This window comes from Coregonus clupeaformis, chromosome 25, assembly GCF_020615455.1.
Source record: "Coregonus clupeaformis isolate EN_2021a chromosome 25, ASM2061545v1, whole genome shotgun sequence".
Lineage (NCBI taxonomy): Eukaryota > Metazoa > Chordata > Actinopteri > Salmoniformes > Salmonidae > Coregonus > Coregonus clupeaformis.
This window is the reverse complement of record NC_059216.1, coordinates 18,757,296-18,782,909: the sequence shown is the minus strand read 5'-3', so window position 1 is coordinate 18,782,909 and position 25,614 is coordinate 18,757,296. Positions and strand designations below refer to the sequence as shown.

General features: G+C 43.5%; 1 protein-coding gene across 3 annotated transcripts in view; it reads left to right on the top strand.

The window, feature by feature from the left end:
- sos2 (son of sevenless homolog 2 (Drosophila)) overlaps positions 1–25,614 on the top strand; it is a 123,492-nt gene that overhangs the window by 27,496 nt on the left and 70,382 nt on the right. For all 3 annotated transcript variants that reach the window (XM_041847338.2, XM_041847337.2, XM_045207524.1), the window contains exon 2: positions 21,573–21,698. In XM_041847338.2, the coding sequence (XP_041703272.2) occupies positions 21,573–21,698 (126 nt within the window). The remainder of the gene's footprint in view (positions 1–21,572; positions 21,699–25,614) is intronic.

Genomic DNA, 25,614 nt, shown 5'->3' with positions numbered 1-25,614 from the left:
CTGTCTATTGAACAGCTACCTAAAAGTGAAATTCCTCATAAATATTAATCTAGGATATTTCCACCTATTGTATCTGTGTGTTTCTACAGGTCTATATTTCCTAAATGCTTTAAGATATCCTAATGCTGTTTGTTTCTGTATGTAGGGCAGACAGCTGTAATTATTAATTTTTCATTGACCAAGACCACAACATTATTTGCTCTCTAACATCACTCCCGGGGCCTAGTATTTCTACTCCTACTACTACTACTACCACTACCACTCCTCCTCCTCCTCCTCCTCCTCCTCCTCCTCCTCCAGGCTGGCTCCAGCTTTTCATGTGGCTTTAAAGGAGCCTGCTACCAGCCTGCCTGCACCCAACATCAATAACTCTCTTTCTGATTGCTGCTATGATCCTCCCTCTCTGGAGAGAACAGCTCTGTTCTGCTCTCCGTGGTGGAAGGAGAGAGGGGTGGATGGATGGATGGAGGGAGAGAGAGAGAGAGAGGGGTGGATGAGAGAGGGAGCAAGAGGGGGGAAGGAGAGAGGGAGGAACAGTAACAGGAGAGAGAGAAAAGAAGGGAGGGTGGAGGGAGAGCGAGAGACAGGGAGGAAAAAGGGAAAGTGAGCTAGAGAGCTCTGGGAGCCCCTGTTCACCCGCTGTCCAGTCCTGCTAAATGGAGATGAAACCATGTAACACTACGCTAGAATCACGGCTCAGCTGTGTCCCAAATGGCACCCTATAACCTATATAGTGCACTACTTTTGACCACAGCTCTATGGGCCCTGGTCAAAAGTAGTGCACTAAATAGGGAAAAGGGTGCCATTTGGGATGCAATCTCGGTTGGGGGATGAGCATGATGAGCGCTCTCATCTATGTCTTTATGCTACACTACAGTGCTGACTACTACCCTACAGTACTGACTACTACCCTATAGTACGGACTACTACCCTACAGTACTGACTACTACCCTACAGTGCTGACTACTACCCTACTGTACTGACTACTACCCTACAGTACTGACTACTACCCTACAGTACTGACTACTACCCTACAGTACTGACTACTATCCTACAGTACTGACTACTACCCTACTGTACTGACTACTACCCTACAGTACTGTCTACTACCCTACAGTACTGACTACTACCCTACTGTACTGACTACTACCCTACTGTACTGACTACTACCCTACAGTACTGACTACTACCCTACTGTACTGACTACTACCCTACAGTACTGACTACTACCCTACTGTACTGACTACTACCCTACTGTACTGACTACCACCCTACTGTACTGACTACTAATGTACTGACTACTACCCTACAGTACTGACTACTACCCTACAGTACTGACTACTATCCTACAGTACTGACTACTACCCTACTGTACTGACTACTACCCTACAGTACTGACTACTATCCTACAGTACTGACTACTACCCTACTGTACTGACTACTACCCTACAGTACTGACTACTACCCTACAGTACTGACTACTACCCTACAGTACTGACTACTACCCTACTGACTACTACCCTACAGTCCTGACTACTACCCTACAGTACTGACTACTACACTACTGTACTGACTACCACACTACAGTACTGACTACTACCCTACAATACTGACTACTACACTACGGTACTGACTACTACCCTACTGTACTGACTACTACCCTACAGTGCTGACTACTACCCTACTGTACTGACTACTACCCTACTGTACTGACTACTACCCTACTGTACTGACTACTACCCTAATGTACTGACTACTACCCTACAGTACTGACTACTACACTACTGTACTGACTACTACCCTACTGTACTGACTACTACCCTACAGTGCTGACTACTACCCTACTGTACTGACTACTACCCTACTGTACTGACTACTACCCTACTGTACTGACTACTACCCTAATGTACTGACTACTACCCTACAGTACTGACTACTACAGTACTGTACTGACTACTACCCTACAGTACTGACTACTACCCTACAGTGCTGACTACTACCCTACAGTGCTGACTACTACCCTACTGTACTGACTACTACCCTACTGTACTGACTACTACCCTACAGTACTGACTACTACCCTACTGTACTGACTACTACCCTACAGTACTGACTACTACCCTACAGTACTGACTACTACCCTACAGTACTGACTACTACCCTACAGTACTGACTACTACCCTACTGTACTGACTACTACCCTACAGTACTGACTACTACACTACGGTACTGACTACTACCCTACTGTACTGACTACTACCCTACAGTACTGACTACTACCCAACAGTACTGACTACTACCCTACAGTACTGACTACTACCCTACAGTACTGACTACCACACTACGGTACTGACTACTACAGTACTGTACTGACTACTACCCTACTGTACTGACTACTACCCTACTGTACTGACTACTACCCTACAGTACTGACTACTACCCTACAGTACTGACTACTACCCTACAGTACTGACTACCACACTACGGTACTGACTACTACAGTACTGTACTGACTACTACCCTACTGTACTGACTACTACCCTACTGTACTGACTACTACCCTACTGTACTGACTACTACCCTACTGTACTGACTACTACCCTACAGTACTGACTACTACCCTACAGTACTGACTACTACCCTACAGTACTGACTACCACCCTACTGTACTGACTACTACCCTACTGTACTGACTACTACCCTACCTACCCTACAGTACTGACTACTACCCTACTGTACTGACTACTACCCTACAGTACTGACTACTACCCTACAGTACTGACTACTACCCTACAGTACTGACTACTACCCTACTGTACTGACTACTACCCTACAGTACTGACTACTACCCTACAGTACTGACTACAACCCTACAGTACTGACTACTACCCTACTGTACTGACTACTACCCTACTGTACTGACTACTACCCTACTGTACTGACTACTACCCTACTGTACTGACTACTACCCTACTGTACTGACTACTACCCTACAGTACTGACTACTACCCTACAGTACTGACTACTACCCTACAGTACTGACTACTACCCTACTGTACTGACTACTACACTACTGTACTGACTACTACCCTACAGTACTGACTACCACACTACGGTACTGACTACTACAGTACTGTACTGACTACTACCCTACTGTACTGACTACTACCCTACTGTACTGACTACTACCCTACTGTACTGACTACTACCCTACAGTACTGACTACTACCCTACAGTACTGACTACTACAGTACTGTACTGACTACTACCCTACAGTACTGTCTACTACCCTACAGTACTGACTACTACCCTACTGTACTGACTACCACCCTACTGTACTGACTACTACCCTACAGTACTGACTACTACCCTACAGTACTGACTACTACCCTACAGTACTTACTACTACCCTACTGTACTGACTACTACCCTACTGTACTGACTACTACCCTACTGTACTGACTACTACCCTACAGTACTGACTACTACCCTACAGTACTGACTACTACCCTACAGTACTGACTACTACCCTACTGTACTGACTACTACCCTACAGTACTGACTACTACCCTACAGTACTGACTACTACCCTACTGTACTGACTACTACCCTACAGTACTGACTACTACCCTACTGTACTGACTACTACCCTACTGTACTGACTACTACCCTACTGTACTGACTACTACCCTACAGTACTGACTACTACCCTACAGTACTGACTACTACACTACGGTACTGACTACTACCCTACTGTACTGACTACTACCCTACTGTACTGACTACTACCCTACAGTACTGACTACTACCCTACAGTACTGACTACTACCCTACAGTACTGACTACTACCCTACAGTACTGACTACTACCCTACAGTACTGACTACTACACTACGGTACTGACTACTACCCTACTGTACTGACTACTACCCTACAGTACTGACTACTACCCTACAGTACTGACTACTACCCTACAGTACTGACTACTACCCTACTGTACTGACTACTACCCTACTGTACTGACTACTACCCTACTGTACTGACTACTACCCTACGGTACTGACTACTACCCTACGGTACTGACTACTACCCTACGGTACTGACTACTACCCTACGGTACTGACTACTACCCTACGGTACTGACTACTACACTACGGTACTGACTACTACCCTACAGTACTGACTACTACCCTACAGTACTGACTACTACCCTACAGTACTGACTACTACCCTACAGTACTGACTACTACACACATACGATCCAGTCAATCTTTCATGGGTCACTATGTTGCACTACATACGATCCAGTCAATCTTTCATGGGTCACTATGTTGCACTACATACGATCCAGTCAATCTTTCATGGGTCACTATGTTGCACTACATACGATCCAGTCAATCGTTATTTTCTCTGTCTCCTCCTCTTCCTCCTCAATAAAGCCCCCGTGCCTTAATTACAACCTGCCTCCCTTATATCGTTTTAACTGTTCGTCTTGGGTGATTTGCTTTTCCACTTTCTTGAACATGTCAAAGCCTCCACAGATATACATTTGACTCAGGCTACATGAGTTACTTTATTAACTAGTAGCCAAAACTGCATCCCAAATTGCACCCCTATTTCCTATGTAGTGCACTATTATAATTTTTTTAAACCAGATCCCTGTGGTAGTAGTGCGCTATATAGGAAATAGCAGGGGTTCGCACACCTTTTTGGGGGCCGGGGACCCCTTTTGTTATAGCAAATTCATCATCCAGGACCCCCTCATCATCAACTCGATTGAGAGGAGAAAGAAAGTAGAACATTGGCAGTGCATGGCCGAGCGAACCATGTCTCGGGCCCTGGGAAGGAATATTTAAAAGGCATCAGCCTCTTGGCATCAGAGAGGGGAAAAAAAATCTGTTTTCAAGCTAATATCCTGCAATTCTACACATTTTGCCACGAGGCAGAGAGAAAGAAAGTTTTAAAGCTTGTTCCAAAAAAACGTTTTTTTTTTTTTTACAGGGGAATACAATACGTTTTGACTTAGAAAAATGCATAATTGGTGGAGTACTGTGGATACCAATATCCCCTCAGAGCCTCCCAGGCCCATGTTGCCCAGGGTTAAGAACTGCTCCCACAGTTGATTTCTTCAAACCAAGCTGCTTACCTATTGCAGATTCAGTCTTCCCAGCCTGGTGCAGGTCTACAATTTTGTTTCTGGTGTCCTTTGACAGCTCTTTGGTCTTGGCCATAGTGGAGTTTGGAGTGTGACTGTTTGAGGTTGTGGACAGGTGTCTTTTATACTGATAACAAGTTCAAACAGGTGCCATTAATACAGGTAACGAGTGGAGGACAGAGGAGCCTCTTAAAGAAGAAGTTACAGGTCTGTGAGAGCCAGAAATCTTGCTTGTTTGTAGGTGACCAAATACTTATTTTCCACCATAATTTGCAAATAAATTCATTAAAAATCCTACAATGTGATTTTCTGGAGAAAAAAATTCTCATTATGTCTGTCATAGTTCACGTGTATCTATGATGAAAATTACAGGCCTCTCTCATCTTTTTAAGTGGGAGAACTTGCACAATTGGTGGCTGACTAAATACTTTTTTTCCCCCACTGTATATGTCATATTTTTGCATTGTAATTTCAGATCATTGTCCTTAAGTTAATGTATCTACAGTAATAGTGGAATCATCTATTACGGACCATCTCTTGTTGTCAAATCGACTGGGGCCGGCAAATCCCTTTTTGTCAAATTGACTGGGGCCGAGTGATTTCTACATGTTTGACGCTTGCCCTTTTACGAAGCATGTGACAAATAAAATGTGATTTGATTTGATTTTGCTGGCCCCAGTCAATTTGATAACAGCGACGACGGTCCATCTTTTGTTGAACAATAAGAAGAATGCAATTTTGTGTGTGTCCAATATATTATTTGGGGGGGGGAAATATTGTGAAACACTATCATTCCACTATTACTGTATATATTAAATACATTTTTTAAGAACATTTTCAAAAATTACAATGCATAAATATTACATAGCTCATTTTAATATTATTACACTGAACAAAAATATAAACGCAACATGGAACAATTTCAAAGATTTATAAGGAAATCAGTCAATTGAAATAAATTCATTAGGCCCTAATCTATGGATTTGACATGACTGGGAATACAGATATGCATCTGTTGGTCACAGACACCTTAAAAAAAAGGTAGGGGTGTGGATCAGAAAACCAGTCAGTGGGGCGCTAGAGAGCGTGCTATGGAGTAGACGTGCATTGCTAGAGCTCCGCTCAATTTTGAAACAAATTAATATTTATCTTAACCTCTCACAACCTATAACTTCAAACAAATATGACAAAGGGAAAAGGCAACAAAAAAGGGGGCGCTAAACAAGATAATTGGAATGAGATAGACAACGAACCAATTTCAACGTCGCCGACCCACGAGGAGCTAGCTGAAGAGGCTAGCTTCCAAGAGTTCCCCACAGATCCTACTCAAAGTGACATACTGGCTGCCATAAACGCACTAAGCAAGAAGGTAGACACAAGGTTGGCTGATATCTCAAAGAGTATTGGGACTTTGGTCGAAACTGTGAAGGCAACTAAGGGAAGGGTGCACGAGGTTGAGCAGACGACAATCGATCACGAGGCCAGGCTACAGGACATAGAGAAACAGTGCGCAACGTTCAAAAATGACAACAAAACCCTGAAGGCCCGACTGGAAATGCTCGAGTCGCATTCAAGACGCCAGAACATCCGAATATGTGGGATCCAGGAGGACACTGAGAAAGGGAAACCCACTGAATTTGTCTCGGAGCTGATACCGGCATTGCTGGGGAGTGAACACTTCAAAACGGCCATCCTGATCGACCGGCACACAGAGCACAGGCAACGAAGCCGGCCAAGGGCGGGCCACCAAGGCCATTCATCGTAAGGCTGCACTATCCCCACACCAGGGATCTCATCCTCAAGCTGGCTAGTCAAAAGTTCCCCCTTAACTACAACGGAGCCAGGGTGTCTCTCTACCCAGATCTTACCTTGGAGGTGAGGAACCAACGGAAAGAGTATGATGAGGTACGCAACAAATGCAGGGGCGGCCAACATCCGATATGGATTCCTCTTCCCAGCCCGGTTTAAGGTGACAGTCGAGGGATCAACACGTACGTTTGACAACGCAAAAGAGGCCGATCTGTTCTTGACAAGCAAGCTCCCCGGCTGAGGATACAGAACGGCTGTGCCAGCAGGCTAAATGGCCAAATACAGGCCAGGAATGTGTGTGAATTGAATTTCCGGCCTATGTCTTTTCGATCAGAAGATCAGAAATTGGGACTTATATGATAGGTGAGATGTTGTGGCTAATATAGCATTGTTTGGCATGTCATGTTTTAGCGCCACTCACCCCCTAACATGAGAGTTAAGTTAAGTGTTATTTAATATTAGTTTATATGCGGAGCATCTATAGAAGACGAGTTAGTTCAAGCTTTATGTCTAGACACCCTAACGTTTGTGTGTTAGCCAAGGAGTGCTTCGTTTGGGGAAGTCACTCAGTAAAGGGACGGGAGGGGGGATGGGGTCTGTGTTTTATGTTCACGTTTATTAGTACAGGTGGCATGACAAGCTCCCGCACGGCGGGACGTTTTTCTTCTGGGTTTTGTATGACAGCAGCAATTTGCTTTAAAATAAGAAATGCCACATAGTGACCGAGCACAGAGTAGACCAGGTGGAATAAAGATAGTCAGCTGGAACTGTAATGGATTAGGGCATGTCGTGAAACGAGCTAAGGTTTTTTCTCATCTTAAATCACTGGGTGCTGACATAGTGCTTCTTCAAGAAACTCATATTAAACGCACCGCGCAGGCCAAGCTACGAGTCGGCTGGATCGGTCAGATATACCAGTCTAACTTTGATGCAAAAGCGAGAGGGGTAGCAATCCTGATAAGGAAAAACATTCCTTTTGTTTACTCAACCTCGATTTCAGATCCTAATGGTCGGTATATTATTGTGGCTGGTACACTGAATTCAAAACCAATAACCTTGGTCAATTTATATGGACCCAACCCGATGATCCATTATTTTTTCAAAGGGTATTTAAGGCCATACCAAATATCTCGGATACAAGTGTTATTGTTGGAGGTGACTTTAACTGTACGTTAGACCCTCTTTTAGATAAACAGCTATCAAGGTCACTTCAACAATCAAATGCCAGTGTCTGTCTAAATACATTGATGACAAACCTTAACATTGTCGATATTTGGAGACTGACGCACCCAACAGACAGGGATTATTCTTTCTTTTCATCAGTTCATAAATCATATTCCAGAATTGACTATTTTTTGTTGGACTCCAAACTAATTTCAGCAGCTGAGTCGGTTACCTATCACCCCATTCTAATTACGGACCACTCTCCTCTGTCCATGGTGCTGAAACTCGACAATATGTCGACAGGTCGGCGACCGTGGCGCTTAGACGCATACCTGTTGAAAGATGAGGCTTTTTGTCAGTATTTGAAGGAGCAGATTGCCTTTTTCCTCAGTACTAACGACACGGGGGATGTTGACGACTCCACCCTTTGGGAATCTCTAAAGGCTGTGATTAGAGGTTACATTATTTCTTATACATCAGAGAGGAAGAAACGTGCCAATACTAGGCTGAGAGAAATTGAAAGAGAGTTAGGGGGAACAGGAGAACGTTTTTAGGACAAATTCCTCGTATACAGTCCTTGAGAAGATCACAAAGTTAAAGTATGAATACAATACCATCCTTTCGAAACGGGTGGGCTCTTTACTTGCTAGAACGCAACAAAGTTATTTTGAACTGGGGGACAAACCACATAAATTATTAGCAAGACAGCTAAGGCATGTACAAGCATCTAGAGCTATTCACAAAATAAAAGACAAGAAGGGTAAAATAGTAACAGATCCATAGGACATTTCTTGCACAGTTTTACTCAGAGCTATACCAATCAAAATGCGATGCTACTGATCCACAAACTATGGAACGCTTTCTGCTGATTGTGAACTTCCTAAACTAGACAGGGGGCAGCTGCCGCACTCGATGCAGGGATAACCTTAGATGAAATTAACACAGCGATAGCACAATTTCCAAACAGCAAGGCCCCTGGGCCCGATGGATATGTAATAGAATTCTACAAGAAGTACTGCGCTAGTCTATCTCCACTTATGCTGCGAATGTTTCAACAATCCAAAGAAAATACCAAACTCCCGCAAACACTGTATGAGGCTACAATAGCCCTGATCTTGAAAAAAAGATAGAGATTCCATGGAGATGTCGTCGTATCGCCCCGTGTCGTTACTCCCCATAGAAAACAAGGTGTTGACAAAGATATTGGCAAACCGATTAAAAAAATATATTTCCGACATCATACACCCTGACCAGACAGGTTTCATCCCGGGCCGACATATATACTACAATTTCAGACGCCTTTTCAACGTAATGTATCATGATCATAAAGTTGAGGCAGTGGTAATAGCTCTTGATGCAGAGAAGGCGTTTGATCAGATTGAGTGGAAGTATATGATGTCGGTTCTGGAGCATTTCGGGATTTGGAAAGGAATTTATTAATTGGATAAGAATTATTTATGCACACCCAATGGCGTCCGTGGTGACCAATCAGGAAATGTCGCAGTCATTCCGCCTGTTCAAGGGGTGCCGACAGGGGTGCCCTATTTCGCCTGCTCTCTTCGCTATAGCCATGGAACCCCTTGCTACGCGCATTCGGGCATGTGCCGATATAGCTTCTGTTAAAATAAAAGACACACAGCACAAAATTTCCCTATATGCAGACGATGTTCTTTTGTTTTTGTCCAAGCCTAAAACTTCTATTCCACCATTACTTAACTTGATAGACACATTCGGCTCCTTCTCTGGCTACAAGATAAACTGGCAAAAAAGTGAGTTGATGCCAATATCACGGCCTGTGGATATGCAATTTCTGCAATCTACCCCGTTTAGAACAGTGAGGGACAAGTTCACAAGCCTTGGCATTGTAGTGACAAGAGACCTTGACCAGCTATTGAAAGTGAATTGGGACATGAAAATATATCAGCTTAAACAAAATATAGATTTCTGGAAAACTCTGCCTATTTCCTTGGTTGGTCGTATAAACGCTATTAAAATGGTTGTCCTACCCAGGTTTCTTTACCTCTTCCAATGTCTACCCAATTTCATACCACAAAGCTATTTTAAGAAACTGGATTCAATAGTAACTCCATTTTTATGGGATAACAAGGCAGCCAGAATTGCAAAGAAGCATTTATGCAAGTACAAGATAGAGGGGGCTTTGGCCTTCCTCACTTCAAACTGTATTATTGGGCTGCTAATCTGAACATTGTGTCTTTCTGGAGGGAAAGTTTACCTGAGATGAGACAGAAGGATATGCCTTCATGGCTTTTGATTGAGCAGGCCTCCTGTCAACGTTCCTCACTCCCTGCACTTGTTAATAGCCCATCATATGTGAAAAAGCCACTTATGACTCTAACCCAGTCATTGGTCATACTCTTAGGATCTGGAAACAGATTAGGGATTTTCTTAACATACCCACTGTTTACATAGACAGCCCGATTAGCCTGAATCATGCTTTCCACCCTGCATTGGATGATGTGGTGTTTTCACAGTGGAGGGAGAAGGGGCTCACAACAATTGGTAATCTATACATAGATGGTCAGTTAGCTTCATTTCAACAACTACAGGCAAAGTTCAACATGCCAACAACACATTTTTTCAGATACCTCCAAATCAGGAATTTCTTAAGGACACACATCCCACAGTATGGCATGAAGCCAAATAGTCCTACATTAGATAGCTTGATCCTTGTCAAACCCCACTCAAAAGGGTCGGTCTCTAGACTGTATGATGTGCTACAGGCCCACATAGAGGTATCCACAGACACCATTAAAAGGGCTTGGGAACAAGAACTTGGTTCAGAAATCTCAAATGAGGACTGGATAGAAGCTCTCAGGAATATAAACCACAGTTCAGTGAATGCCAGACACAACCTTGTACAGTTTAAGGTGATACACAGGTTACACTACTCAAAAGTAAAACTGCATAAATATTCCCGGACACCTCACCACTGTGTGAGAGGTGCAAGCAGGGAGGAGGGGACGTTGTCCCACTTATTCTGGACATGCCCTAAATTACATGCTTACTGGGCTCTCATTTTTGATTACTTATCTAAGGCCTTTGATAGAGTTCTAGCCCCAGACCCATTGATCGCTCTGTTTGGTACAGTTGATGGGAATAACCAGGAGGGGAAAGCTGTCTCTCTTTGTACTCTATTAGCCAAAAGGCTCATATTGCAATTTTGGAAATTGGAGACTGTACCTACCTTTGAAATGTGGTTACGGGATTTAGGGAATGTAATCCATATGGAAAAGATTCGATACAACACCTCCAATAGAAGTCCATTGTTTTACAAAATATGGCAGCCGATACTGGATAAATGGTCTAGTCCCGCTTCATAACTGGGCTGACGATCTGCTGCTACTCTGTGCTGTACTCCACTCAATATTTATTTTTGGCTGAACTACACTGCTTGTAATGACTATATGCTGTCTTCTTATACATGTACCACCTAATAGGATTTTGTTTTATTTTGTGTATGTGTGAGTTAACTTTTGTTTTGTCCTCTAAACTGGCCATCCCATCCAACAGTACAATGAATGTCATTGTTTGTATTGCTGTCTTTTTTTACTTTATTTTTATTGGAAAATAATAAACATATTATAAAAAAAAAAAAAAAAAAACAGTCAGTATCTGGTGTGACCACCATTTGCCTCATGCAGCACGACACATTTCCTTCGCATAGAGTTTATCATGCTGTGGATTGTGGCCTGTGAAATGTTGTCCTACTCCTCTTCAATGGCTGTGTGAAGTTGCTGGATATTGGCAGGAACTGGAACACGCTGTCGTACACGTCGATCCAGATCATCCCAAACATGCTCAATGGGTGACATGTCTGGTGAAAATTCTCATTTACAACTGCGACCTGGCCAAGATAAAGCAAAGCAGTGCGATAAAAACAACAATACAGAGTTACATATGGGGTAAAACAAAACAAAGTCAAAAATACAACAGAAATACATATAATATACAGTGTGTGCAAATTTAGCAAGTTATGGAGGTAAGGCAATAAAATAGGCTATAGTGCAAAATAATTACAATTAGTATTAACACTGGACTGATAGATGTGCAAGAGATGATGTGCAAATAGAGATACTGGGGTACAAATGAGCAAAATAAATAACAATATAGGGATGAGGTAGTTGGGCGGGCTAATTTCAGATGGGCTGTGTACAGGTGCAGTGATCGGTAAGGTGTTCTGACAACTGATGCTTAAAGTTAGTGAGGGAGATAAGTGTCTCCAGCTTCAGAGATTTTTGCAATTTGTTCCAGTCATTGGCAGCAGAGAACTGGAAGGAATTGCGGCCAAAGGAGGTGTTGGCTTTGGGGATGACCAGTGAGATATACCCGCTGGAGCGCAGACTACGGGTGGGTGTTGCTATGGTGACCAATGAGCTAAGATAAGGCGGGGATTTGCCTAGCAGTGATTTATAGATGGCCTGGAGCCAGTGGGTTTGGCGACGAATATGTAGTGAGGACCAGCCAACAAGAGCGTACAGGTCACAGTGGTGGGTAGTATATGGGGCTTTGGAGACAAAACGGATGGCACTGTGATAGACTACATCCAATTTGCTGAGTAGAGTGTTGGAGGCTATTTTGTAAATGACATCGCCGAAGTCAAGGATCGGTAGGATAGTCAGTTTTACGAGGGCATGTTTGGCAGCATGAGTGAAGGAGGCTTTGTTGCGAAATAGGAAACCGATTCTAGATTTAACTTTGGATTGGAGATTCTTAATGTGAGTCTGGAAGGAGAGTTTACAGTCTAACCAGACACCTAGATATTTGTAGTTGTCCACATACTCTAGGTCAGACCCGTCGAGAGTAGTGATTCTAGTCGGGTGGGCAGGTGCAAGCAGCGTTCGGTTGAAGAGCATGCATTTAGTTTTACTAGTGTTTAAGAGCAGTTGGAGGCTACTGAAGGAGTGTTGTATGGAATTGAAGCTCGTTTGGAGGTTTGTTAACACAGTGTCCAATGAAGGGCCAGATGTATACAAAATGGTGTCGTCTGCGTAGAGGTGGATCTGAGAGTCACCAGCAGCAAGAGCGACGTCATTAATATACACAGAGAAAAGAGTCGGCCCAAGAATTGAACCCTGTGGCACCCCCATAGAGACTGCCATAGGTCCAGACAACAGGCCCTCCGATTTGACACATTGAACTCTATCTGAGAAGTAGTTGGTGAACCAGGCGAGGCAGTCATTTGAGAAACCAAGGCTATTTAGTCTGCCAATAAGAATGCGGTGGTTGACAGAGTCGAAAGCCTTGGCCAGGTCAATGAAAATGGCTGCACAGTACTGTCTATTATCGATCGCGGTTATAATATCGTTTAGGACCTTGAGCGTGGCTGAAGTGCACCCATGACCAGCTCGGAAACCGGATTGCATAGCGGAGAAGGTACGGTGGGATTCGAAATGGTCGGTGATCTGTTTGTTGACTTGGCTTTCAAAAACTTTTTGAAAGGCAGGGCAGGATGGATATGGGTCTGTAACAGTTTGGATCTAGAGTGTCACCCCCTTTGAAGAGGGGGATGACCGCGGCAGCTTTCCAATCTCTGGGGATCTCAGACGTTACGAAAGAGAGGTTGAACAGGCTAGTAATAGGGGTTGCGACAATTTCGTGGCTAGTTTTAGAAAGAAAGGGTCCAGATTGTCTAGCCCAGATGATTTGTAGGGGTCCAGATTTAGCAGCTCTTTTAGAACATCAGCTGTCTGGATTTGTGTGAAGGAGAAGCGGGGGGGCATGGGCAAGTTGCAGCGGAGGGTGCAGAGCTGGTGGCCGGGGTAGTGGTAGCCAGGTGGAAAGCATGGCCAGCCGTAGCAAAATGCTTGTTGAAATTCTCGATTATTGTAGATTTATCGGTGGTGATAGTGTTTCCTAGCCTCAGTGCAGTGGGCAGCTGGGAGGAAGTGCTCTTATTTTCCATGGACTTTACAGTGTCCCAAAACTTTTGGAGTTAGTGCTACAGGATGCAAATTTCTGTTTGAAAAAGTTAGCCTTTGCTTTCCTAACTGCTTGTGTATATTGGTTCCTAACTTCCCTGAAAAGTTGCATATCGCGGGGGCTATTTGATGCTAATGCAGTACGCCACAGGATGTTTTTGTGCTGGTCAAGGACAGTCAAGTCTGAGGAGAACCAGGGGCTATATCGGTTCTTAGTTCTGTATTTTGAATGGGGCATGTCTATTTAAGATTGAGAGGAAATTACTTTTAAAGAACAACCAGGCATCCTCTACTGACGGAATGAGATCTATATCCATCCAGGATACCTGGGCCAGGTCAATTAGGAAGGCCTGCTCGCTGAAGTGTTTTTGGGAGCATTTGACAGTGATGAGGGGTGGTCGTTTGACCGCGGACCCGTTACGGACGCAGGCAATAAGGCAGTGATCGCTGAGATCCTGGTTGAAGACAGCGGAGGTGTATTTAGAGGGTAAATTAGTCAGGATGATATCTATGAGGGTACCCATGTTTACGGATTTAGGGTTGTACCTGGTAGGTTCGTTGATAATTTGTGTGAGATTGAGGGCATCTAGTTTAGATTGTAGGATGGCCGGGGTGTTAAGCATATCCCAATTTAGGTCACCAAGCAGTACAAACTCTGAGGATAGATGGGGGCAATCAATTCACATATGGTGTCCAGGGCACAGCTGGGGGCTGAGGGGGTCTGTAGCAAGCGGCAACAGTGAGAGATTTATTTCTGGAAAGGTGGATTTTTAGAAGTAGAAGCTCAAACTGTTTGGGCACAGACCTGGATAGTATGATAGAGCTCTGCAGGCTATCTCTACAGTAGATTGCAACTCCACCCCCTTTGGCAGTTCTATCTAGACGGAAAATGTTATAGTTGGGGATGGAAATTTCAGAATTTTTGGTGGCCTTCCTAAGCCAGGATTCAGACACTGCTAGAACATCAGTGTTGGCGGAGTGTGCTAACGCAGTGAATAACTCAAACTTAGGAAGGAGGCTTCTGATATTTATGTGCAGAAAACCAAGACTTTTACGGTTACAGAAGTCAACAAATGATAGCTCCTGGGGAGTCGGAGTGATACTGGGGGCTGCAGGGCCTGGGTTAGCCTCTACATCACCAGAGGAACAGAGGAGGACTAGAATAAGGATACGACTAAAGGCTTTAAGAACTGGTCTTCTAGTGCGTTGGGTACATAGAATAAAGGGGGCAGTTCTCCGGGCGTTGTAGAAAAGATTCAGGGCATTATGTACAGAAAAGGATATGGAAGGATATGAGTACAGTTCAGGTAACCCTAAGCGTTGGGTAACAATGAAAGAGATAGCGTCATTGGAGGCATCGATTGAGCCGGTCTCGGCGTGTATAGGGGGTGGAACAAAGGAACTATATGAGGTAGTTTGAGAGGGACTAGGGGTTCTACATTGTAATTGTATAATAAGAACTAACCCAAACAGCAATAGGCAAGGCATAATTGACATGGGAGAGAGGCATAAAGCAGTCACAGGTGTTATTAGAGAGAGCTAAGACACAACTGGAAATAGCGATAACGTTTGGGCTAAGACTAAACAGAATAAACAGGACAGGGTACCGTGTAAAGGAACAGTCCAGCAGGCATCAGCTGTGCAGCTGAGTGATCATAAGGTCCAGTGAACAGCAATATGTGAGTCCGAGAGCAGTTCAAATTGGTGCTTCAGCACAGCTAGCAGGGAGCACAGTTGTAGTTAGCGTGTGCTAGCGGGCCGGGGCTGGCAGATGGATCTTCGTGGTCGTCGCAACGGGAAGCCTGATGAAACCACATCAGACTATTTCGTCGGCAAACCAGTCGTGTTGGATCGGCGGGGCTCAGTGTCAACACTAGGAGGTCCCGTCCGGTTGACAGAGAGGTAGATAGCCGGGAGATGGGCCTGGGGCTAGCTCAAGGCTAACTGGTGCTTGCTATAGGGGAATGGTAATCAGCCAACAACAGGTTGCAGCTAGCTAGCTGGTTGTGATGATCCGGCGCTAGGGTCCAGTGATTCCGGCAGAAAGTCCAATAAGCTCTGGGGTCGATAGCACGCTGGGTCGATAGCACGCTGTGCAGACTGGCCGACGAATTGTCCAGGCTAGAGCTAGAGCTGGCTGGTGGATAGTGTAGGCCACGGACAGTGGTGAAGACTAACGGTGACTAATAGCAGATTGCGGCTACACTCGATTCAGCTTACGGTTCTTGATGAAAGTTATAAAGAAATAATAGAGTCCTTTCCACGTTGGGTGAGGCGGGTTGCAGGAAAGTATATTTAGTTAAAGAATGAAAGTAAAAATTGAAAAATATATACAAAATAGACAAAAAAACAAGAAACGGGATATTTACACAGGACGATGAAATAAAAGCGACCGCACTGCTACGCCATCTTGGATCAATGCAGGCCATGGAAGAACTGTGACATTTTCAGCTTCCAGGAATTGTTTACAGATCCTTGCGACATGGGGCCGTGCATTATCATGCTGAAACATGAGGTGATGGTGGCGGATGAATGGCACAACACCCCTGCCTCAGGATCTCATCACGGTATCTCTGTACATTAAAAATGCAATTGTGATTGTTGTCCGTAGCTTATGCCTGCCCATAGCATAACCCCACCGCCACGATGGGGCACTCTGTTCACAAAACCACTCACCCACACGACAACATTTGCCTGGTACAGTTGAAACCGTTGATTCATCCATGAAGAGCAGACTTCTCCAGCGTGCCAGTGGCCATCAAAGGTGAACACTTTAGTCGGTTACGACGCCGAACTGCAGTCAGGTCAAGGCCCTGGTGAGGATGACGAGCACGCAGATGAGCTTCCCTGAGACGGTTTCTGACAGTTTGTGCAGAAATTCTTCGGTTGTGGCCCACAGTTTTTCATCAGCTGTCCGGGTGGGCTGTCATACTGCCAAATTCTCTAAAACTATGTTGGAGGCGGCTTATGGTAGTGAACATGAAATTCTCTAGCAACAGCTCTGGTGGACATTCCTGCAGTCAGCATGCCAATTGCACGCTCCTTCAAAAACTTAAGACATTTATGGCTTCGTGTTGTGTGACAAAACTGAACATTTTAGAGTGGCCTTTTATTGTCCCCGGCACAAGGTGCACATGTGTAATGATCATGCTGTTTAATCAGCTTCTTGACATGCCACACCTGTCAGGTGGATGGATTATCTTGGCGAAGCAGAAAGTCTCACTAACAGGGATGTAAGCAAATTTGTGCACAAAATTTGAGAGAGATAAGCTTTTTGTGAGTATGGAACATTTCTGTGATCTTTTATTTCAGCTCATGAAACCTGGGACCAACACTTTACATGTTGCGTTTACATTTTTGTTCAGTGTGTATATATATATACATTGAAATCTTGCCACGGACCCCCTGCTGTACCTCCGCGGACTGTTTGAATTTTACAGTCGTAGCCCTAGCCTATATCATGACTCTCCCTGGGTGAGGATCAAAGGCATCAGCTTGGCAAATGGCCGATGGCCGACAACAACCAGACCCTCTTGCCCACAGGGGGGGCTGTGCCGGTCTTTGACACGTTAACACTGCCATCAATTAGAGAGGAGGAGAATCTTTATCTGGCAACCTAGTATGGTGAAAGGAATGCCTTTGTTTCAGAGACTTTTTGCCTCCCAAAAAACTTCAACATCCAACAATGAACATTGGGACAATATATTTCAACATCCAAACGTTGGGAATGATGAGAAATGGAATATGGAAAATGAATGTCTATTTTGTGATGTCATTAAAAATGGCGTTATAAGGAAAACATTGTGACTTGAAGAGCTTTTCCACTGTGGATATCAGATTTACATCCTTTACATTGGGTAGAAAATATCAAGGAGGAAGACAATGTTTTCATGAAGATAAGAATGTGATTTTAGCTTTCTAACAAGATCATAGTGATGATAATACTTTCGCCTCGTAACTAGCCACGCCCGAGGGAGCTCAGAGAGCGTGTCAGTATGACGGAAACGCCCCTCTTTACCAGAGTGCATAAAAGATTGAGATAAGAATGATCAGATCAGACTAGACGGACCTCAAACTGCAGCTTTTGTCCATAGTGGTCCCGACCCTGAAAATCAACACGAGGTGAAGACGACAAAGTTGCCTCCACTAACAATCAATGTTACGGGTGAGTAGCTGTTCTAACTACTGTATCTAAGAAGGTGAATTTAAGTGGGACCATCCTGTTACTCTCTTCAAACCATCGTCTACTACACTGCTCTCATCACGCCACAGGGGATCATCGACAAGACAGCCGTCCTCAGAAGACCACTTCCAGAACGAGTGAAAGTAAACAGATAACTAAGAAGAAGGACATTGTAACCTCTTGTGGACAATCTGAGCCTTACATCTAAAAAGCCATCCGAAAGAGAAGGCCCGAATCGACCCCTTCCCACGAAGGCCTGGGTCCAACAGAGAGACACAACGAAGACCTCCAACCGTAAATACATGAATTGCTTTTCTTCCCAAACGGGCGGCAGTTCGGGGCAAAGTATTAGGATTACTGTGAGTTTAGGTCCATGTGTATCCAAGTGTTTTCTCTCTCTCTCTTTTTAACTGGCCATCTTTTGTAACAAGTGTCATATTGTGTTAATCCGCTAGGGACCCGTTTTCATTGTGTTAAGTTTCTAATTCCTACCTATACCGTGTACGTGTTTGTGTCTTGTGTTATAATTTAATTAGTTAGTAAATAAGTTAGTTAGTAAATAAATAATTAAATCAATTTGTGTGGGACGGAATGATCAGTAAGACCCGGGTTCGTGCAGACTTAAAGAGCCTACGACTTTCAGAATGAGACTGATATGAGGTACATTATTTTAGTCATTTAGCAGATGCTCTTATCCAGAGCGACATACAGTTAGTGAGTGCATACATTTTTCATAGTGGCCCCCCGTGGGAATCGAACCCACAACCCTGGCGTTGCAAGCGCCATGCTCTACCAACTGAGCTACACGGGACCGTGTACAATACAAAGAGAAAGTGTTTGAACTGGAATTTCAAGTGATAGAACAAGATGCCCCTGCAATACTTGGAAGATCAGCTTGTATGCAGATAGGCAGTGGTGGAAAAAGAACCCAATTGTCATACTTGAGTAAAAGTATAGATACCTTAATCGAAAGTTACTCAAGTAAAAGTGAAAGTCACCCAGTAAATTACTACTTGAGTAAAACTCTAAAAGTATTTGGTAAAATATATTTAAGTATCAAAAGTAAAAGTAAAAAAATATAAAGCAAACCAGATGGCACCATTTTCTTGTTTTTAAAATGTACGGATAGCCAGGGTCACACTCCAACACTCAGACATTATTTAAAAAAGATGCATTTGTGTTTAGTGAGTCCGCCAGAACATAGGCAGTAGGGATGACCACGTGTTCTCTTGATAAGTGCGTGAATTTCACAATTTCCCTGTTCTGCTAAGCAGTCGAAAAGTAATGAGTACTTTTGGGTGTCAGGAAAAATGTATGGAGTAAAAACTACAAAATTTTCTTTAGGAATGTAGTAAAGTAAAAGTTGTCAAAAATATAAATAGTAAAGTACAGATACCCCAAAAAACTACCTAAGTAAAAATACTTTAAAGTACTACTTAAGTACTTTACACCACTGCAAATGGGCTTAATACAGATAATATTCAAGCTTGAACAAAGGACAGAGACTGACATTTTGAGTGAATATGAAGATTTATTCACAGGACTTGGACGTGTTCCAGGAGTTCATCACATACAAATAGACCCAGAAGTCACACCAGTGGTTCACTCGCCCAGTGCTGTGCCTTTAGCACTAAAAGGATACACTTAAAAAGGAACTGAACCGCATGGGAAACATGGGCGTCGGCGTCAGGCAGACTGAGCCTACTGAATGGGTAAACAGCTTGGTGACAATCGTGAAGCCAAACAAAATACGGGTATGCATGGACCCACAGGATCTAAACAAAGCCATCAAGAGAACTCTGACATTTCTTGATCATCTGTACTTGCACTTGACCCATGGCATCTGATAAACATTGTTCTTCTACCCGCATCCCTGCCTCAGTGGGCTAACATATTACAAGAACACTTTGCTATACTCATCCATTGCAAAGTTTTGAATTCTCACAGTATAAACTTTGCTGTGCCTTCGAGGTTTATTTTTAACGGTCTATGGCTTGAGGAAACTGTGCAGACACGATGATTTGAGCTATCTGATTGGCCAGTGGTAGGGCTATAGGTGCACTTGATTTTCTCTCTGGGCATGCCGGGTAGGCTGTTCTACCTTAATAAAATAGGAACGGAAAGGCTTTATCGTTGTTGTTTTTTTATAGAAGTGCTTGGTGATCGACTAGGAATTCCTTGGAGATCGATCACGATGGTAACTATCACTAAGAGATGAAGCGATGGATTTGTCCGTAGAGATTTTAGTTTAATCTATGGTTCAGTAAATGTTTTCCCACACTTTCTCGCACTGTCTGTCTCTCTCTCACACACACTCACTCACTCTATCTATCACACTCTCTCTCTTACTCTCTCTGACATTATACATTTTACATTTTAGTCATTTAGCAGACGCTCTTATCCAGAGCCACTTACAGTTAGTGAGTGCATACATTTTTATTTTTTTATACTGGAATCGAACCCACAACCCTGGCGTTGCAAATGCCATGCTCTACCAACTGAGCTACATCCCTGCCGGCCATACCCTCCCCTACCCTGGACGACGCTGGGCCAATTGTGCGCCGCCCCATGGGTCTCCCGGTCGCGGCCGGCTATGTCTCTCTCTTTCTCTTGCTCTCAGCTGTGTGTAGCAGACTGCCAGTCCCATAATAGTTGTCTGGACAGACAACGTTCCAGTGATAGGCCACACCCCCTCCTGACGAGTAGACAGAGGGAGGAGTCAGTTTCCGCCCATACATACACCTGACAGATCACACACACCACACCCCTCCTCTCACCTCTTTATAAACCACACCTCTCTCCTCTCCTCCTCTCGCTTTGTTTTCAAACCAAACCCCTCTTCTCTCCCCCTCTCACCCTAGCAAACCAAACCTCGCTCCTCCTCTCACCCTAACAAACCACACCTCTCCTCCTCTCACTGTAACAAACCACACCTCTCTTTTCTCTTCCTCTCTCCTCTTCCTCTCCTCTCATCTCATCTCATCTCTCCTCTCTCTCCTCTCTCTCTCCTCCCTTCTCTCCTCCTCTCCTCTCCTCTCCTCTCCTCTCCTCTCCTCTCCTCTCCTCTCTCCAAAACATTCCAATTTTCACTGTTTCCACCTCCATGGCCACTGTTGTGTAAAGAAATGCAGGCTGTCAGAAATAGCCCAAACCCACGAGGCATGGGGCTTCACTTCTAAACATTGTATCAAAAAAAACAAAAACAAAAACACTTGGGCTAATCTCCGTAGTATTGCAGGCAGTTTTAATGTCACTTCACCATGATGTCATGTATCTGGCATCTCTCTGACATTTGTCCCATCGTCCCTCTGTGTCTCTTCCAGGTGCAGCTGCAGGTGCACCCCAACCTGTCGGCCAAGGAGGGAGCTCTGCAGCACATCGAGGAGCTTATTCTGCAGCTGCTCAACATGCTGTGTGTGGCCCAGCCCCGCTCTGTACAGGACGTGGAGGTGAGGATACCTGATCATTAGTTCTAAGTACCAGTAATGCCTCAACTGAAAGTATTCTAAGACCAGTAATGCCTCAACTGAAAGTGCTTCTAAGACCAGTAATGCCTCAACTGAAAGTGTTCTAAGTACCAGTAATGCCTCAACTGAAAGTGCTTCTAAGTACCAGCAACGCCTCAACTGTAAGTATTTCAAACTACTAACAAGGCCTTAATTGAAAGTATTTGGGCAATTCCACGGTAACGGAATTACGCTTTGACTCCGTTTTGTCACTTTAACATGTATGCCAAACAAAAAACATTGATTTCAAAGTTTATCAAATCGGGACTACTTTTAACAATTTCCACCGAAGAATTTACAAAAACTACTTTTGTGAAAGAACTGTGCAGATGCAACCTTTGGTAACGGAATTACGGTAAAATCTCCCTCAGGTTTTTATGCGACCACGTGTTCCAGAAACTCTTAAATATCTGCCCTGAATTAAGATTCAAAGATGTCTGCAGAAAGAATGGGGTGTCAGCTATTTGGTTATTGAACTACAGTAAGTGAAGTGGATTTACACCCTGTAACGGCATTACGGTAACGGAATTACATCATGGGTCCCTGATCTGTACTACATAGAAAGGCATCATTATGGATATGAATGTCATTCTCCTCAAGTTTCACAAGTTTGGACATCACAGCGCAAAATAGTACAGTGCAGTAGAGTACAGTGCAGTACAATACAGTAGAGTAGAGTACAGTGCAGTACAATACAGTAGAGTAGAGTACAGTGCAGTACAGTATTTATTAGGGATCCCCACTCTTCCAAACACATTAAGACACATCACACAAAAAACAAAAAAATCATACAGTAAATCATATAACATTATTACACCACTACATACACTACCGTTCAAAAGTTTGGGGTCACTTAGAAATGTCCTTGTTTTCTAAAGAAAAGCAATATTTTTGTCCATTTAAAATAACATCAAATTGATCAGAAATACAGTGTAGTCATTGTTAATGTTGTAAATGGCTATTGTAAAACGGCAGATTTTTAGTGGAATATCTACATGGGCGTACAGAGGCCCATTATCAGCAACCATCAGTCCTGTGTTCTAATGGCACGTTGTGTTCGCTAATCCAAGTTTATCATTTTAAAAGGCTAGTTGATCATTAGAAAACCCTTTTGCAATTATGTTAGCACAGCTGAAAACCGTTGTGCTGATTTAAAGAAGCAATAAAACGGGCCTTCTTGAGACTAGTTCAGTATCTGGAGCATCAGCAATTGTTGGTTCGATTACAGGCTCAAAATGGCCAGAAACAAATAACTTTCTTCAGAAACTCGTCAGTCTATTCTTGTTCTGAGAAATGAAGGCTATTCCATGCGAGAAATTGCCAAGAAACTAAAGATCTCGTACAACGCTGTGTACTAATCCCTTCACAGAACAGCGCAAACTGTCTCTAACCAGAATAGAAAGAGGAGTGGGAGGCCCCGGTGAACAACTAAGCAAGAGGACAAATACATTAGAGTGTCTAGTTCGAGAAACAGATGCCTCACAGGTCCTCAACTGGCAGCTTCATTGAATAGTACCCGCAAAACACCAGTCTCAACGTCAACAGTGAAGAGGCGACTCCGGGGGATGCTGACCTTCTAGGCAGAGTTGCAAAGAAAAAGCCATATCTCAGACTGGCCAATAAAAATTATAAGATTAAGATGGGCAAAAGAACACAGACACTGGACAGAGGAAGTGTGTGCATATGTGTTTGTGTGTTTCTTCACAGTCCGCGTTGTTCCATAAGCTGTAGTCTTATGTTGTTTCTACTGCTTGCATGAGTTACCTGATGTGGAATAGAGATCCATGTAGTCATAGCTCTGTGTAGCACTGTACATTTCCCGGAGTCTGTTCTGGACTTGGTGACTGTGAAGAGACCCTTGGTGGTATGTCTTGTGGGCTATGCATGAGTATCTGAGCTGTGTGCTAGTTCGGTGCTTTTCAACATGTCAATACCTCTCACAAAGACAAGTAGTGATGCATGTCAATCTCTCCTCTACTTTGAGCCAGGAGAGATTGACATGCGTGTTATTGATGTTAGCTCTCCGTGTACGTTTTAAGGGGCCGGCCGTGCTGCTCTGTTTCTGGGCCAACTGTCATTTGTCTATGTCCTTCTTTGAGGAAATGACTTGGCAGTAGTCCAGGTGTGACAAAACTAGAGCCTGTAGGACTTGTTTTGTTGATAGCAATGTCAATAAAGCAAGCTGCACTTAATTACGGACAGACATATCCCCATCTTAGCTACCGTTGCATCAATATATTTTTGACCATGACAGTTTACAATTCAGGGTTTCACCAAGCAGTTTAGTCTCCCCAACTCCCCAATTTCCACGTTATTCACATTATTCATTACAAGATTTAGTTGGGGTTTAGTGAATGATTTGTCCCAAATACAATGCTTTTAGTTTTTGAAATATTTAGTACTAGCTTATTACTTGCCACCAATGTTCCCTCCCATTCTGAAACTGACTGCAGCTCTTTGTTAAGTGTTGCAATGATTTAACTTGCTGTGGTAGCTGACATGTATAATGTTGAGTCATCAGCAAATATATTCAGTGCCAGTGACAGGTCATTAGTAAAGATTGAAAAAAGTAAGGGGCCTAGACAACTGCCCTGGGGAATGCCCGACTCGACCTGGATTGTTGGAGAGGCTTCCATTAAAGAACACCCTCTGTGTTCTGTTCGACAGGTAACTCTCGATGCACAATATAGCAGGGGATGTAAAGCCATAGCACATGTTTTTCTAGCAGCAGATTATGATCGATAATGTCAAAAGCCTTACTGAAGTCCAACAAAACAGCTCCCACAAGCTTCTTATTATCAATTTATATCAGCCAATCATCAGTCATTTGTGTAAGTGCCGTACATGTTGAATGCCCTTCCCTATAAGCGTGCTGAAAGTCAGTTGTTAATTTGTTTACTGTTAAATAGCAATGTATCTGGTCAAACACCATTTGTTCCAAAAGTTTACTAAGGGTTGGTAACAGGCTGATTGGTCAGCTAGTTGAGCAAGTAAAGGGTGCTTTGCTATTCTTGGGTAGCGGAATGACTTTTGCTTCCCTCCATGCCTGAGGGCACACACTTTCCTGTATGCTTAGATTGAAGAGATGGCAAATAGGAGTGGCAAAATAGTCCGCTATCATCCTCAGTCATTTTCCATCCAAGTTGTCAGACCCTGGTGGCTTGTCATTGTTGATAGACAACAATACTTTTTTCACCTCTTCCACACTCACTTTACGGAATTCAAAATTACAATGTTTGTCTTTCAGAATTGGGTCAGTTATGAATAGTGTAGGTTCAGAGTTTTTTTGCTGGCATGTCATGCCTAAGTTTGCTAATCTTGCCAATGAAAAAATATTTAAAGTAGTTGGCAATATCAGTGGGTTTTGTGATGAATGAGCCATCTGATTCAATGAAGGATGGAGCTGAGTTATTCTTTTTGCCCCAAATTTAATTTAAAGGGATCCTTCGGGATTTTGGCAATGAAGCCCTTTATCTACTTCCCCAGAGTCAGATGAACTTGTGGATACCATGTTTATGTCTCTGCGTGCAGTTTGAAGGAACGTTGCTAACTAGCGCTAGCGCAGTTGCTAACTAGGTTAGCGCAATGCGTTAGCATTGTCTCACGAAACTACAGTGGGGAAAAAAAGTATTTAGTCAGCCACCAATTGTGCAAGTTCTACCACTTAAAAAGATGAGAGAGGCCTGTAATTTTCATCATAGGTACACGTCAACTATGACAGACAAATTGAGAGAAAAAATTTCCAGAAAATCACATTGTAGGATTTTTTATGAATTTATTTGCAAATTATGGTGGAAAATAAGTATTTGGTCACCTACAAACAAGCAAGATTTCTGGCTCTCACAGACCTGTAACTTCT